The sequence below is a fragment of the Centruroides vittatus genome, unplaced genomic scaffold, assembly GCF_030686945.1.
Source record: "Centruroides vittatus isolate TY-2023 unplaced genomic scaffold, ASM3068694v2 contig_980, whole genome shotgun sequence".
Taxonomy (NCBI): Eukaryota; Metazoa; Arthropoda; class Arachnida; order Scorpiones; family Buthidae; genus Centruroides; species Centruroides vittatus.
The window spans coordinates 539,868-557,223 of record NW_027122652.1 but is presented as its reverse complement, the minus strand read 5'-3'; the positions used below and the strand labels follow the sequence as shown (position 1 = coordinate 557,223).

The window sequence follows — 17,356 nt, the reverse complement described above, 5'->3', positions numbered from 1 at the left end:
CGTATTGAATACGTCATAGAATGAACGTTGGCATTAATTATGCCCCCTATTGGGGAAATTCATTATCAAAGAGAAATCCATTTAATTAGATCGCGGGGAAAAAATCGATTAGAAGGATTAAGATTTCTAAATTTAACTTTTCATATGACACTATGACTTCTGCGCTTTTCCATTTTGCGAACGAGCAGCCAATTCCAGTCCAAAAAATTACGAGAATTGGCCACATTGCAGTCTTGGTTCACTGAAGTAATATTAATGAGGGCAGATGACTAATGACGTCATCGCATATCTCCCACGTTTCTGTCTTCACTTTCGTCTCCTTCAAAAGAAAAAAGAAAAAAGTATTTATTTCATTTTAAAAATTGATATGAATATGATATAATTAACGACAGATGGCGCCAAAGAATATATTCCTGAAAACCCTTTAATTAACACTAGTTAGTACTTTATTTATTTTTTTATAGCCAATAAAATTTTATATATATATATATATATATATATATATATACACAGAAATATATCTCAATTTATTTAATTCTATTTTTTAATATTTTAAATAAATTTTTAAAGTTTAAAATTCAAATTTTAATCAAGTTTTTTCCCAACAATAAAGCATTAAAATAGCAGGAGGGGGAAAAACCATCAAAAATTTGATGTAAAGAAACTTAATATCTCTTTTATATTTTCAAAAGTAAGATGTAATTTGAGAAATTCCGTTAGACTCGCCTTGCATAAAAAGTACTCGATTTTTCATTTTATTTTTCCTTCCTCTTCCTCTTATTCTTTAACATACTTTTACTCTATTCGATAGACTCTAAATGACTTTAGACAAATAATATAATAAATGTATTATTTGAAAAAATTTAAGAAATTTAAGAATAAAAATAAATTAAAAATAATTTAATATTTTTAAAATTAAATATACAGTCAAACCTGTTTTTATGCGGGGGATAGGGACCGCATTAAAAAAGACGCATTAAAAAAAAATCGCACGAAACTTCACGAATGGCTGTAAAAAATAGTTTTCGCAACACAATTAAAAAAATATTTTTTTTATGCGGTCAACAGGGACCGCATAAAAAAAGTCTCACATAGAAAATAACTCAAAACCGTACGAAATAAAATTTATTGACAACAGATGTCAGCACTTGACTGCATCGTCTGGTCTATCGTCTGTTTTACATATTTTTGTCCAGGTGGTGTTTTGTTGACTTAAAAAACTAAATTATTTCATTTTTCGCATATTCATGCAATAATATTACTATAATAAGTGCATTTATGCTATAATAAGTTTATTTAGCTATAATAAGTCAACGTGAGACATGACGAATCGCACGAGACTAGTCGCCAACTACACCGCACAAATAAAAAAATCGCACAAAAATAACCGCATAAATTAAAAATTCGCATTAAAAAAATCGCACAAATAAAAATCGCACATAAAAAGAGCGCATAAAAACAGGTTTGACTGTATATATATATATATATATATAAACTGTATATAGATATAAATTTACATTCTGTAATTTTAGTTCGACAACTTGTCAACAGATGGCGAAGCGATAGCTTTTAATGCAAACTTTAATATGCAATCTTTTTATTAACTTTTCACCTTTTACATTTGGAAACTTTACCAATTTTTATTGACTTTTCTGAAATGTTTTCTTGGCATTTTTAAAAATATAAAATCGAATTTATTTTGTTGGCATTGCGTTTTAACTTATTGGTTCCTTATAGTCGCAATTAAAAACAAGAAATCTTTTTTTATAAATTTGGATTTAATTAATAACCAATTACATAAATCAGGAAAAGATTCTACATAAAATATTATGATTTATTTCCTAAAGATATAGAAAAAAACAAATTAAATCCTCTTTCCTCAATTTAATAATAGTTTGGTATATTGAAGTTGAATTTTCGTTAAAAATTCAAATTTGCCACGTTTGATTCGAAAATTATTACTTTGTTTATCTAGAAAAAGTGATTTAATCATTTGTACCAAAATTACGAATTTAAATTTGGCACGATTTCAATACCCATAATGCAACTGGTGAGTAATGAAAATTTTGACGTCACTCCGCGTCAGAATTCAGAGTTTCGCAATTTCTCCGCCAGAGAGGCTAATTTAATCATTGTGACTTCATAGTTCCTAGTGTTTTTTTCTTTTTTTCTACTTGTTATTTTGGCAGCAAAATGGATAAAGCGTCAAAATACTTGAAACAATTCCAATTGTTTAAATGCGAAATTTTATAAATTTAAAATGTGAGGAATGGAATTCTATAGCTTTGTACAAGTTGAAATATCATTTTAGGGATTTAACGGATTGTTAACTTTTCTGTGTCTTCACTAACAAGTGTTTTTTTCCTTTTAAACTTTGACGTGTGTATCATTTATTAACTTGTTACAAGTCGGAGAGAGTTGCTTCCCGGGAGTGTCTTAAATCTTTATTATTCCATTTATCGATTATAAAGTCTTCTGTGAAGTTTTATCCCGCAAAAACTGATCTAAAAACAGCTCCAATCCTGTATAAAACAAGGAAAAAAATCGTAATGCTAATTAACCATCGATATAACGAATTTAAATGTAACGGGCTAACCTTTTTGTTCCTTAAAGTGGAAAAATTCGAGTCGGGTGGGTCACTTCGCATCCTTTAGGGTTCAGCATTCGTTTTAACATTATCGATCGGTAATGCGACATATATTATTAAATAATGGCCCGCCAGCACATGGACAACCTTGAAAAGGCGGGGAGAGAGCGAAATAAAATCTATCCTTCCATAACAACTGCATGTTTATGAAGGAAAGCTACTATAATTGACGCTAACCAGATATCGTTGGTGTCGAATGCGGGAAAGACGCAATTGCTGGAGTGTCATCCACTCACAAATTTATTAATCAGCTTTAACTTCCTTCTGGTGACGTCAAGGACGTCCGTTTCTGATGATCTGGCAGCAAAAAGGAATGGTTGGCGCGAAATGTTGACATTAACTGCGCTACTCCATGTCACGTTTCGCTATCTACTTCCCAAAGCCGAACCCATAAAGCGTGAAAGCCTACGCCCGTCACGAGCTACGCCACGTTCCAGTTTGTCTCACCGTAGAAAACATATTTGGTAATCTTTACAATTGTTTCGCTTTTCTTTAACACACAATTCATTTCCTGGAATTCTATTTTATTCCAGCAATTTTTATCAAACTTTATTTCTTTATCATATTCTACTCTTTAAATTTTAATGGCTTCAAAATGTATTTGAATAATACAGTTTATAATTTTTATTTTATAACATTTTCTAATAAGGTTAATATAATCTTATTATAGTTTTAATTTTCCTTATATATAAAATTAATATAGTTATTTACTCGAGAATAAGTGTCTAAATTTATGCTGTGTCTTTATATACACACGTATATAATCTATATTATTCTTCTGCTAGAGGATCAATTAATTAATTCTTTTATATAATTTAAACGTGTTTAAGTAGACATTATCCTTATGGAAACACACTAATTAACTTTGTTATAATAATATAATTTTATCCTTTTTATAAACAAAACAGAATATATTTTGACGTAATGTCGTGTTGTACCGCATCCCAGATCGATACGATTCATACGAATGCGTTTTATATTAGCGTAAAAATAAAATTAATAAAAAAAATTAAAAAATAAATGCTTAAAATATTTGTGGATTGTAAGCAAACGAGAAAATGTATCTGGATTGTTCACATAATGGCACGGCTCCTGTGTAGTGTAGAGAAGTCAATAATAGCATTACTTTGGTGTTGAGTGTTTGCTGTAATGACTGCGAGTGTCAAGTGTTCGTAATAATGATATATCGTTGTATCATTAAACTCTTTACGTAATTTTCCTCCCACTGAAGTTATTTAGGCAAAGTAGTTTAATAAATCTCTTTTGTCCATCCCATATTTCTTGTTTAGGAATTAAAACGTTATGTTCTAAATATTGATTAAATGGAACGTGATTTTATTTTTAATGTCTTAAATTGTGTATTCCTAGACTTCTCTGTTATATCTTAGAGTCGTCGTGCACATTTTAATAGTGTTTTAAAATGAACCCCAGAAATTTTTCGGGAGTGATCCGTCCTAATATGTCGGACCCCCTCCTTCACCATCCTGCTGCTTCTTTGTGAGGTACGGTTCGGATAGAACCGTAATGGGCTTGAGAAAAAGGCCTTTTTAATGCCCATAGGACAGAAAAAGTTTTTTTTAAAAAGTGTATTAAAATCTTTTGAATGCCTTGTTCTTTTCTCTAAATCCTCGCTAAATCTTGTTTTCAATCAGTCATCTGACCTTTGCAGTTTCATCCAAAATATCGCTTTCATAAATTCTACTCTCATTCTTTTAAAGCTTCTAAATTCTTGAGAATAAAGAGACTAGAATTTTTTTGTCATAAAAAAAAACTTCTGAAAATATTCACAGAAGATTAAAGAAACACCAAAAGCTATTTCTTTATTACATTTATTGACAAGTCGCTAGACCATATTTTATAGCGAGAAACTGCTTTTAACGTCGCGAGACTTCTATTCGTTTTTCTTTGGATATTCACTCGTGTAGGATATTGTTTAATATATCATTTTTTTATTATTATTATTTCGTAAATAAATCGGCGTAGAGGAACATCATTATCGATCGGAACTCTGCTGTAGATTCGTCTCTATAACGTTACATTATCTTATGAAAATGACATTTATTTATTTAAGCAGCATAAAACACTCAATTTATTCCAATGTTACGAAAGGAAAATTGATTCCCCAACCATTTTTCAAAAGATTTATGACAACGAAGTTAAATTCGCTTCAGAAAATCGCTTCTGATATGTCTTTATCGATACTGTCCGTGTTGCTTATCGAATTCTAGCGAAAGAAAGGACTTCCTCTCGCTTAATAACGTTTCTGCATCGATTTTTACTCTTTCCTACTATTGCACTTTTACTTTTGACAATATAAACCCTGATGAATAGACCGTATTTTCATATTACTTTCTTTTATTCTTTCATAAAAGAAAAAGGTCGCATAATAACTCTTATCACTTCTATCAACAGTTGTGTGGTGTGTGGCGGTAGGAGAATTCTAGTTTATTTTAAAAGCAATTTAAAACAGTAAATAGTAAAAAAAAACTTGACACTTTTTTACTTCTATAGATAAACGTAACGTATGTTATCTATGTTTCAAGTAATGTCCGTTTTAGTGTTCACAAATAACCTGTTTCGGCCGCTTTAGGAAAGTCTGGATAATGTCAGATTCTAGAAGATTTTTGAATTTTTTTTTAAATCTTTATTTAACGTAGGAAATTGTTGTCAGTTACAGAATAAATTAAAGTGACATACGACGTCGGATAAGGAAAGTCTGGTATGTGTCTTTCACTTCTCACTTTACTTCAGAATGATAGAGCAGATAGCTATAACTTGCTTTCAATTTGTTCGCGTATTAACGATGTAATCCAGAAACAACAAAACTGTGGGAAGAGGATTAAGGAACTACGAATGAATGGGATTGTTACATTCCAGTAATTAGGATGACAGTCTTTTCTTACGAACCGATTAATTTGTGTTTGATTAGACGATACTTAATGTTTATTCAAATAAATAGTCTATTGGATTACATCTTTTAAGCTTTAATTGTTAATTATATATTAAGCTATTTACGGTATTATATTTTTTATAAATTTTACAAACTCTTAGTTGTAAATAGATATTAAGTTTATTACTGTTGATAAATTAGTATAATTTTTTTAGCTCTTTTTCTTCTGTTTTTTAACTCTGAAGATAAAATTTTGCTAAAAATATTTTTTCGAACTGAATACAAAATAAGGAATGAGATCAGTTTTTATTCAGTTAAAGTTCTTAAATATATTCATCTTCAAATTGACATCTATCTTAAATGATCTGTATCAATATTGAATCAAATAAAAGAGATAGAGGGATGTCCGAAACGGTTGTCTCCTGCCTGCCGTTCTGGGGATCCTGGATCGAATCCTGGTGATCGAAAATCCCCAGGATTTTTCGTCTGTCCAGGATATATACGGTTCCGTCTTTCCCTACTCAGCCTTCCTCATTGTGGGCCTGACAGAACTCGTGATGGGCATGATTTAAAATGTCATTTTAGTGCCCCGCAGTGCGAAAAATGATCAAAAATGACAAAACGATCGAATAGAAGAAGCGAACTTAGTTTATTTCTCTCGAAATCTGTATTTATTGAGAAGTAAATTGATCCAGATATTATAAAAAATAAGGAGAAAAAATTGTATAGCGAAGTAAATCTTGAATATATTTCATCCCAAAAATGTTCCTCATAAATTATTTCATGAAAAATTATCGGAATTGGCGTCGGAAAGTTCATACATTAAATACAAGATAGTTATCGCTGATCAATAACGATGCAGGAAGCGTTTTTACTAGAGAGCTTTCTCGTGTTGATTTCTCTCCATGGACAAGTGACAGCTGTCACGTGGTTCTAATGACATTTCCCTTCTACAAGAAAATCCTTTATTTTACCTCTTAAAGCGTACAATCTAAAGTGTAACATTTATCCACGGTTTGTTGTAATTATCTCGAACGATTACTATGACAAACATGTAGATGAAAGATTCAACTTATCGCATGTTTGCCTTGCGGTGGAGGCCGTGCCGCAGCATCCATTTCATTGATTTTAGCGACTACTGACGCAATCGTTACACAGGAAGGTAACACGCTCCAGTTTATATAAAATATCACAATCTTTTAAATATCAAACGATCAGAACGTATCTGACCGCATGGGAAATCTCTACTGAAAAATCATCCAAATCACCAACCTGGAACTCCAGTAAAGGACATCAGAAATTTGTTCGTTAATGTCGAACATTATACGGAAAAATATATTCTCTCCCCTCGATAAGAACATTTTCAATTTAAAATAAATGATTAAATCGTCTTAAATCATTTAATTATCAGCGTATGTAAGATATCTCCCTCGATGGCATCTGTATAGAGAATTACGATGAATCATCAACACATCGTTGATCAGATAATCAATAAATCGATAACGAGTGCTGTCATTCCCATCATTAATCTATGCATCATTATAACACTTATGGTATGTCTTTTATTGTCACTTCTTCGGCGACAGAGAAAAAATGATCCTTCTTAAAACATCAATGATTAAGAAGCAACTCATCATCCTGTCTTACATGTTATTAATGAATTTTTCATTACAAATTATCCTTCCTAAATTTAACTGATTACACTGAAATTTTTAATAAAAAAAGTAATTAAAATTACACCAAAAGTAAAAATGTGTATATAATTTTCTTTTTAAAAGAAAACGTAACTCATATTTAATTACATTCTTATGTTATGCTGAAACTTATAAAATTTCAAGCCTCAATTATTAAAACATTTTTTGCTCCCTCAAAGAAATGAAAAATTCATTTACTAAATGTATGTTCAGTCTAAAAATGGAAACGAAATATTCAAAAGTGGCTATTTATTTTCATTTTATAACCTTTTTTCTCATCACCTTTCTGCATTATAACGTCATTAAGTTGATTTTGTGTGGAAGCATTCAACAGTTGAATGTTTCTACGCTAATGCAGTCGGAGTGTAAACAGTTTCTGGAATAAACGCTTTAAATCACATAATTATTTTCAAATATTTTCTTGTTGTTAAATTAAGGAGGCTTTACAATATATATATTTTTTAAATTGTAAATATAATTGTAGAGGTAATTTTAAATAAGGCATTAATTGATTAAAAATCACTCTGAAACACTATACATGTATACGATAGAGAAATTTATTTAAATTTAAACTATTGTTGTCGTATGACAATAATTTAAGATGACGCTTAAATAAATTATTTTTTGCTTTATCCGGACTTTTTTTTTATTTGTATAATTTGCTGCAAATTGAAAATTTAATCGCTTTACAACTTGTGTTATTGTTTATAATCGATGACGGAACAAAACTTTTTTAAGGTTTGTGCATTAAAGGATGATTTAATGAATTGTTTTCTCGCCAGATGGAGCCAAGTACAATGCAGCGTAAACCGTATTGTTAACTCGCTTTATAAAATAGCTTAGAATAAACCTTTCAGATATAGCTTTTTCTATATTTTTATTTATTTTGAAAATGGTAAAATATTATAAAATAATATTTTCAATAACATAAAAACGCCTAAGCTTCAACATTCTTGAATGATATTTTAAGCTTACGAACGAGAGAATTTCAGTCGTGCTAGTCGATTTTGAATTTTCAGCCCACGAATAAAGCAGTGATAAAGTATTTATTTATGTACCGGTACCGGTAAAACAACTAATGACTTGAAACGAAAATAGCGAAAAATGAAAGTCATCGATCCAAGTATGATCAAGAAACTAATTCTAGATATATATATATTTTTTCTTCTATTCACAGTTATCTATTGGTGTATCTATAAGCTAGATCAGACTGTAATGTTGTGTGACGATAACGCGAATGATCCACTAACAGAAAATAAAAGTTCAAGGATACTTCTAACGAATGACGTGAACAAGTCATTATTATTTTTTAGCGGAATAGAAGTATTATTGTCTGGATTATGAATACCAAGCGAATTTTTCAATTGTTCCTTCATTCCGATAGATATTTACTTGTAAAAATCCCGAATTTTTTTTATTTATTTATGTATATTGACAGAAGCGCTGTTTATTTATTCATATTTATTTTCTTTGCTTATAATTATTTTCCGTTATAATTTTTCTTTCTTGAAACAAAATCTGCAGACTTAATACGATTATCATTAATGTTTAAATTATTCACGTGTTTACTTTTCTAAATTGAATCGTTGGTACATACAAAATTTCGTTTTCTGTTTGTTTCGTTCGATAAAAGATGCTAATGGATTTTAATAATAAATTCTAAGTTTTATTTATATTTAATAATACAACTATGTATTAGTTCCAGAAAAATTAATGAAATTAATAAATAAATTATTTATTTATTTATTTATTTATTTATTTAATTTTTTTATGAAATGGTTTGAGTTGCATTAATATTTTTATTATAAAAAAGAAAAAGAGGCCTTATTTACACATTTATCCTTGGGGCGAGGAGGCTCATTTTAACGGCTTATATAGATAATTCATACAAAGTGTCAGTCAAAAAGGCTGGCTCTCCTCCCTAATTCTCTCTATCCTTCGTGTCTCTTCTTAATACTTTTATTTCGCTTAATTCCAAAAAACTATATTACTAGTCTTTTTTCGGCGCGACCCATGGGGCAAAATGATTCCCCTTCGTAGTTTCGCCCCTGAAGGAGGGAATCACTTCGTGCTACAAATAAACTGTGTGTAATTTCAATGATAGATAAATTAATTAAAGAATTTCGAGCTAAATTGATTTTCTCAGAATTTAATTCTAATATAACTATGATAATTTCTAACTTTTCAATTTGAAACTAGCGAAAGGTCATTCGCAGGAAAATTTAAATTTTTATATACACGATAGAAGTTGTAAGATTTCTCCTATTTGTAATATCATCTTTTTAAGATATTTTTATTAAATATTAGAAATATATACATATAAACAAGACAGGAATTTAAAAATCTTAGGCTAATTAGATTTGGCACATATTTTTTCTATCATTTCAAATGGACTCTTTCTGTATGAATATTTACACATACAAAATTTATATAAATATTTTCATTTGGAACGGCATACCTTCAAGCGATTTTACTTAAGTACAATTCAATCGATAATCTATTCAACGTTTAAAAGAGATTCCTTTCAATCCACATCCAAGAAAATTATTCTAAAAATACTGATTATCTCGTTTAGATGCAAAATTATCGTAAAAGTTAGTGTATAATATCAAGCGAATTGAGGTTTTGAATTCCTCTCGTGAAACTCTCATTTTACTCATGGATCATGAATCTCGCTCTCTCGTGGATCTCATCTCCCATTTATACTAAGAATTTGGTATCTTCACTCACCTTTCGAGTTTGCTTATTATTCAGATTAGATTTAAGAATAGATTGATGTTATCCAATATAAAAACATTAATCTTTGTACCAAAAAAGTCTTCTCGAAGAATGGTTGAATTTACTTGTTAAATGATTTTATATTATCGAGTTTATTTACCTTTAATACCGTTCTTTCTTCAAGCAAAAAAAGAAAAAAAATCGATTGATTCTAAATATTTTATAATCGGTTAAGAAAATAAAAACATTGCGTTTATAAGAAATAAACGAAATCCTGGTAAGTTTATGTACAGATTTAGTATTGTACGCCTGCTGACTTTTTAAATAAATTAATATAGATGTATAAAATAAACATTTCTTATATTATAGAGCTGATATAAAGCTGTATTGTATAATTGTCCATTATTTTATTTCGTAATTTATTTATTTTGCTTGGTTACTTTCAGGTATGAATCAGAAGATGGAAGTGCGCAAAATCGTAATCTTTTGGATACTAACAGCCCTTCTTCCGGCCTGGTCCTTCCCAACTTTCCCCAAAGGAGAGAGTCGTTCCTTTACAGGTCCGAAAGTGAATATGAAATGTCGCCGAAATCTGTTTCCCGCCATTCCTCAATTGGCGGGACCACAGAAGTGTAAGTAGTGTTCGTAAAGAACACTCTTTCATGTAAAATTAAAATCACTTTTAGTACTATTAAACGTTAAATTTATAAGTTCTGTGCAAGTAAAGTATTAACACTATTAGATCTATATATTATTTTCTTATTAGAAGTGTGTTTTTATATCTGTTCTTACTATTTAAATTATACAAGATGACCTATATTTACGAGTACTCGGTATAAGAGAATTCGATACAACTAGTTACTTTATTTTAGCTTCTCCATTTACGAAACGAAATATTCAATAGGAGCGTCGGCCAATGTTTATCAGAACAAATTATTCTAATCACGAGTGCGATGAGATTGAAATTTTCGTGCACTACACTAGACGGCTTCTAAGTTCCAGTTTACCTCTTTGTGTTCATTCACACTTGGGTATTCGTTACAGGATAGTGCCATTTGTTTCTAAAACAGTCACGCACAATGACGCATATGGCGTCCTTAAGGCTATAATATTCGGATGTCCCTAAACTAAATACATTCATATTTCATTATTCAACTGATATGTCTTATTTTGCCCCTAGTTAAGCTTTCAGTTTGTATTAATTCCTTTATGAATTGTTTCTATATATATATATATATATATATATATATATATATATAAAACAAAAAACATATTTTTTCATTATTTAATTGTTGTTATTACTTTGAAGTTTTGTGCCCCACTCTAGTTCCTCTAGGGCCCAGGTCTAGTGAACCTAATATCCACCATTTGTTAAGCAGATTAGTAAATTCCTCTACTGTGATTACAGTTAAGTAAAAAAAAAAAACAAATACTATTTTATTTTACTTCATTTTAGTTATTTCTTGTTATTTATTGCCTTAACGAAACTTTGTTTTTTGCCATTAAATAAAAAACTTTAACAATTTATACGTTTGCTTCTCTTTTCTCTTTTAGGTTCTTTTATATCGGTGAATGCCATAATCAACACGTTCACTTCAATTTTATTTCATTTAGAATCATTAGTTAATAGATAAAAAAGCGAGTCTTTTTAGAGGGCCTCCTTTAATGTTATTTTCAACACAAGACTACAGAATCACGTACAAATTTCGACTAAGAACTAACGGAAAAGCTCGTCTCAACTTACGAGAGGTTTTTAAGGGAATGAGATTCGCTCGTAAATCAGGGTTAAATTGTATAACAATTCACAATTTACATTACTTTTTATAAATTATTTAAATGACAAAAATAGGATCAGTACATTGTCCAATTGCGTTAACTATTGTATTTCCGAGAATAAGAATAAAACCGATGTCCGTTAGTCTACATATCTGAAGGAATTCTGTATTTATTACGTAGTATAACATAATATATTGTAGATAAAAAATTGTGTTTAAACTGTTAAAATCTATTTAAAATTTCTGGCATTTTAGCGAGAAATTTTAAATTATAAAAAAAAAAGACAAGAATCCTCGCACGACCTGAAATGACACGGTTTGAATTTTCAGTTTTTATTGTACTGTATTAGTTTTTATTCGTTGCTTAGCTACGGCAGTAGAATAATACACATACAAGATCCAGCAAATTGGCTCCATTCTTATTCTGGGAAATAATATAATTTTGGAGAAATCTTTTAAGACAAGTATAAATTAAACATACAATATACGCACGTAACGAGGAACGATTGATTGTAAAATGAGATGACGTCAATTAAATGTCTCGAATTAAATTAATTAGAACTTTCATAGTAAATTGAATATAGAATTAATTTAAATTATTTTTGAAAATAGTTCAAGTATTGTTGAATATATAATACAGTATATTTACGTCGTATTATTTTTTGAGCAGTAAGGTTAAATAATGTCGTCTCTCTTATTAGATTTCACTGTATTATGAAATGTTTTGTTAAACGACATTACCGTAATCAGCAAAAATTTAAATTTGCAAAAATGAAAGAATTTCAAATCATTCTAAAGGCATTAATAGCATTTATTCACGCTTGAGAAATTGGTAAGAACACGAGGTATTTTTCTATTTCACTGGATTATTTTATTTTCTAGGCGTTGCCTATTTAAATCAATTTTCCCCATTTTGGTCGAATCGCTGGTTTCTGATAAAGCTTTTCCAAGTTTCAAAGGGATTTTAATTTCATTTGCGCATTCGGAAATGTCATTTTAGCCATCAAATTCCATTCTCATCTGTTATTCAGATTGAAGCTGGAATAAAGAGGGCATTCATATGATTATAATTAACGATTTAATCAACTAATTGACCAACTTAACAATTAAATTATGTAATAAAGAGAAACTAAGTTGTGGTAATAGCTACAAGTAATGCAAACGCGTTTTGCATTATCTCACAAAAGCCAATTTCTGTCTTTTTAATTAATTTTTTAGGAATTAAAAAATATATATATTTTTAGCGCTTAGTCTGTCCAGTTGTCTGAATCGATATAATCACTCGCAAATTTTGAAATATGATTTTGATTTATACTATATACCAGAAGTGGCCAAACCTGTCACCGTAGGAGCCTATCAGAAATACCGTTTATCAGATATTAAAATGGAGATTTATATATAACTTATATACAGTATACATATATATATATATAGGTGAGTAGCACCAAAGTTGGACCTATACTCTGATAAGAAGGTAGGGATCCAATATACGGGTGCAGTCCCTTAATTAGGATCTAGAAGAGTCACATGCGGCTCTCCAGCCGCAGTTTGACCACCGCGACTATATACTAATGTGCAGATTTAGTCAAGATCAAACTAAAAATCTGGAAGCACTTTGCAAAATTGTATACGATTTAATCATTTTTATTGTATGCAGGTATTAGGTAGTTTATTGTATGCAATCGTTTCGATGTGTTACAAGGGAGTAAGGTGTTTACAACAATGTTACGCAATGCTAGGTCTTAATCCTTAGGTAACAAAATGATTTATTTTTGTTTCTAAAATGTTACATACCGAACTGCAGACTAATGATTGTCACTATTTTGTACGTTATACATGTAAATACTGTAATAAAATAGAGTAACGTTCGTTACCCCCTGCTGTATGTTATTTATTAGTACAATTAAAGGAGTAGATCGAGGATACGCGTTACATAATGGTGGTGGGTATATGCGGCAACGTTACGGAGCGTTACGGGGATGAGATGATAGTTGAAAAGTGAAAAATAGCGTTACGTAATTTATGGTTGATTTCTATTATTAAATGTTTACATACTTCGAGTTTTTTACTTGTAATTTAAAGACACTTCGTTTAAAGTTAGATTACATTAAGATGGGAAAATTTTTAATATGGATCTAATTCAATTAAATTAAAAGGTTGATATAAAGACTATAATTAGACAAATATATCAAAACTATCTAAAAACATTATTGTTCTAAATTTATGTATATTAAGACATTTAAAAATTTCTTTTTCTCACTAAAGGAAACTAATTTCAATTTTAATTTGAATATTATCATCTGTTTAGGCAAATTGTACTTATTAATATTATAATTTTGAATTTCAACCAGAAATATCAAATTACTGAACTAAGAGGAATCCACGTTAACTGAAAGAGAATCCCTTACATTTTAATTAAGAGATGTTTAAAAAGTTTGAAAGTTCTAAGACTCTAGAGAAAAAATCCTATCAACATTTTGCTTAAAATGAACTATTTGAATTTAAAATTTTATTTTCAATGAATGATAAAGAAAGTAATTTTAAAGTTCTTAGACAGGTGATATCAATCAACCGATAAAAGTAAGATAGAACTTGATTATTCTATTAGATATTAGAGTATGTATACGTGTAGCCTATGTGTGTAATGGTGTGTGTGTACTGTACATACACACACGTATAACAAGTTATATATATTACTTACATAGGTCTATACTACAGTATATGCTAAATAAGCTTATTTAAACAGTTAGCAGATCGCTGTATTGATTCTTTGTAAACAGATGAAGGAAAGAAAAAGTTATTTGACATAAAGACATTTTAATCGGGTTCTCTGCAAACAAAGGATAAAATAGGATAATAGGGTTTCCAATTACTTTTTAAAAAGATGTTTGCAATGAGAAAATTCATTTTTAATCAACCGTAATCTGACCTGATGAACGTTTAGAACCCGAAGGACAACTTTACTCTGACAATGAGTTCTTATATTTAAAAAAAAAAAGAGAAAAAATCCATTATATTTTTTCAGCGTAAGTCATTAAAAAGAAGAGAATAGCATTCTTGAGAATTTCCGTTTTTATCCACGAAATATAATTATTTTGAGAATCTACAGACTCATTATTGCGAATGAAAATTGAAAAAAGTGGGATGTTTTATTTCTGGAATAAGATAGAAATGTCAGAAATTTTATACCTTCTTCTTTCTCTGTACACGAGTGCATATCTGTAAGAATTCTATAATTCATTTAGATAATAAGTAGACAACACACAAAAATTAATCAGAATTTAGCTTGATTACTAAATTTGAATATTTTTATAAAATAATAAATGAATCTACCATTTACTTACCGAATGAGAGATGCCAATTAAATAAATTGCGGCTGAGAAAATTTCCACTTTAAACGCCTACACTCTTTATTGATCAACGTTCAACAGTTCGAAGTACCGAATCGAGTAGGAAGGACCCGATCGATACTTTTCTTATTTATTCCCATTTCCGAAAGTTTAAGACAGAAAACGAAATTTTGTTTCCCGTTTTAAATTGAAAACGAATGGATTTTAAAATATACTTGTGTTTCTTTAACTGTAACTTTTTTCGTTTTCCTATTACGGGGCGAATTTTCTTTTAAAGTATTCCAACCGCAACTTCATTCGGCAAATATTTAAGGGCCGCAAGTTTTCAATGATCGATTCGTATCGTTTGCTCCTGATTGAGCAATCTTTGTAGATTTTTTTTCTTCCTAATTCCTTCGGGAATTTGAAAAATTTGATTTTTTCTTCTTTTTCTTCGGAGATAAACTGTATGCGAACAAAGTACTATAGAATTGAATGGAGTTGGCTCGTCAAACATGATTGCTCTATTCTGTCTTCTATTTATATTCACGAATAAAACATTCGTTTAAAGTAGTTTACATTTATCTTACTGTTATTTATGAAAAATATTAAACTATATGACTCGCAACACGAATTTCCTCTTAAAATATTTTCGGTGTTATCTTATATTAAAACTTTCATCCTTCTTGATTTTTTTTATTGATTTTAAAACTTTGTATACTTTCAATTCCCAATTACATCCTCACACCTTTACAATACGGAATATTTAAAATACCCATAAGATATTTTGTGATTATTTCTCTTCTTATATACCGAAATTTTTAATTTACATTACAATTGACGTATTTACATATAAATATTGTATTTTATAGGAAATAAACAAAAGAGAGATAGCGATTCATAATTTATAAAGATCATTGGGGTTCAAAGTTTGAACCCGTCGTCCCGAAGAAGGACGTTTTGATTAAAGATTTAATAAGATTAATAAAATACGTGGACAATAGATGGCACCAGGAAGGAATGGTAAAGTGCAGTCACGTGATAGAGCTGCAATAGACATATTTCTATCCACATGGAGGGGAGAGGATATCTTCCTCTTTCATCCCGCAGAGATTTGATTGTTATTGATTGTTGTGTTGGTGTAAACATATCGATTGTGTGACATTTCGGAAGTCTTCTCGTCTACGGATTCGGTCGTGAGTCTGCTACGTCACATCTGCTCGTCCTCCCACTCGTAAAGTTAATTTTAGTAAAAGGATGTGAGTGCTTGATCTTACCAGTTATTCCTCCTTTATGGTTACTTCTAATGACTCTTTATTGACTAATTATGCAACGAGCTCGAATCATTCTCGCTACTTTATCCGTTTAAACGTTCTATATATTTATATCGTTGATTCTCCCATTCATCCTGGAGAAAATGTTAAGTAAATTGTATGCTGACTACTCATTAATTTGAGCCGTTCTGCTACTCCTGTGTATTTATTGTCATGACAATGAATTAATTTAATTCCTTTGTCTCGACTTGATTCACCATTTGAGTGTGTGTTTGACTCGGTTTTCGAAGAATAAAAATTATAAGTCGGCTATGGATCACGACGAGGAAGCGGTTCTGCCCAGAACATTGAGTTGTGCCAGCGTACTTCGGATTAAACAACGCCAATCCTTCTGGGAAAAGTTATACTCTGGTCTAGAATTTAGAGGGTATGCATAGCCTATATGTCTTTTTTTATATAAGCCGAATTAATTTTACTTACTTTATTCGACGTTACATATTTCCCAATGAGTTCAAATTTATATCGAATTCTTTAAAGATCATTTTATATTACTTAATTCCAAGAAACCAAAATTACTGTATTTTCTTTTTTTCTGTGAAGAAACGATTGTATTAAAAGAATAATGCAGTCCTTGACATCAATCAGTGTCAGGCTTTGATTTAATCTTATTGTTGTCACCTGAATGATGAGATTAAAGCAATAAATGTGGTAAAATATCTTTTGTTGTAACTAGAAAACCAGCTAACAATTAATGATGGTATTATTAAGTTTTAAAATACAGTTTAGATAGAAACTATTTTAAGAAATATATTTTTGAAGGAATTTATAATACTTATTATGCAAGAAAAATTAATATATATTTATCCAAACTTTTTTTAAATATTGTTATACATAAAAAATCTTAAAGTAAAAATTTATTTATAAAATCTTTATATATATATATATATATATATATATAATAAATAGAAATTACATTTATGTGCGGATGAGTGTATTTATATATTTTAAAAATGTAAATTCAATTGTAGT

At 29.6% G+C, this 17,356-nt stretch overlaps 1 protein-coding gene across 7 annotated transcripts in view; it reads left to right on the top strand.

Annotated features, from left to right (window-relative positions):
- LOC136985896 (3',5'-cyclic-AMP phosphodiesterase 4C-like) overlaps positions 1–17,356 on the top strand; it is an 87,311-nt gene that overhangs the window by 27,843 nt on the left and 42,112 nt on the right. For 5 of the 7 annotated variants that reach the window (XM_067283285.1, XM_067283282.1, XM_067283286.1 and 2 more), the window contains one exon: positions 10,396–10,581. In XM_067283285.1, coding sequence (XP_067139386.1) covers positions 10,396–10,581 — 186 coding nt within the window. Of the gene's footprint in view, positions 1–2,607; positions 3,112–10,395; positions 10,582–15,937; positions 16,755–17,356 lie in introns of those variants that run through there. The other 2 variants (XM_067283281.1, XM_067283287.1) reach the window with 2 other exon arrangements.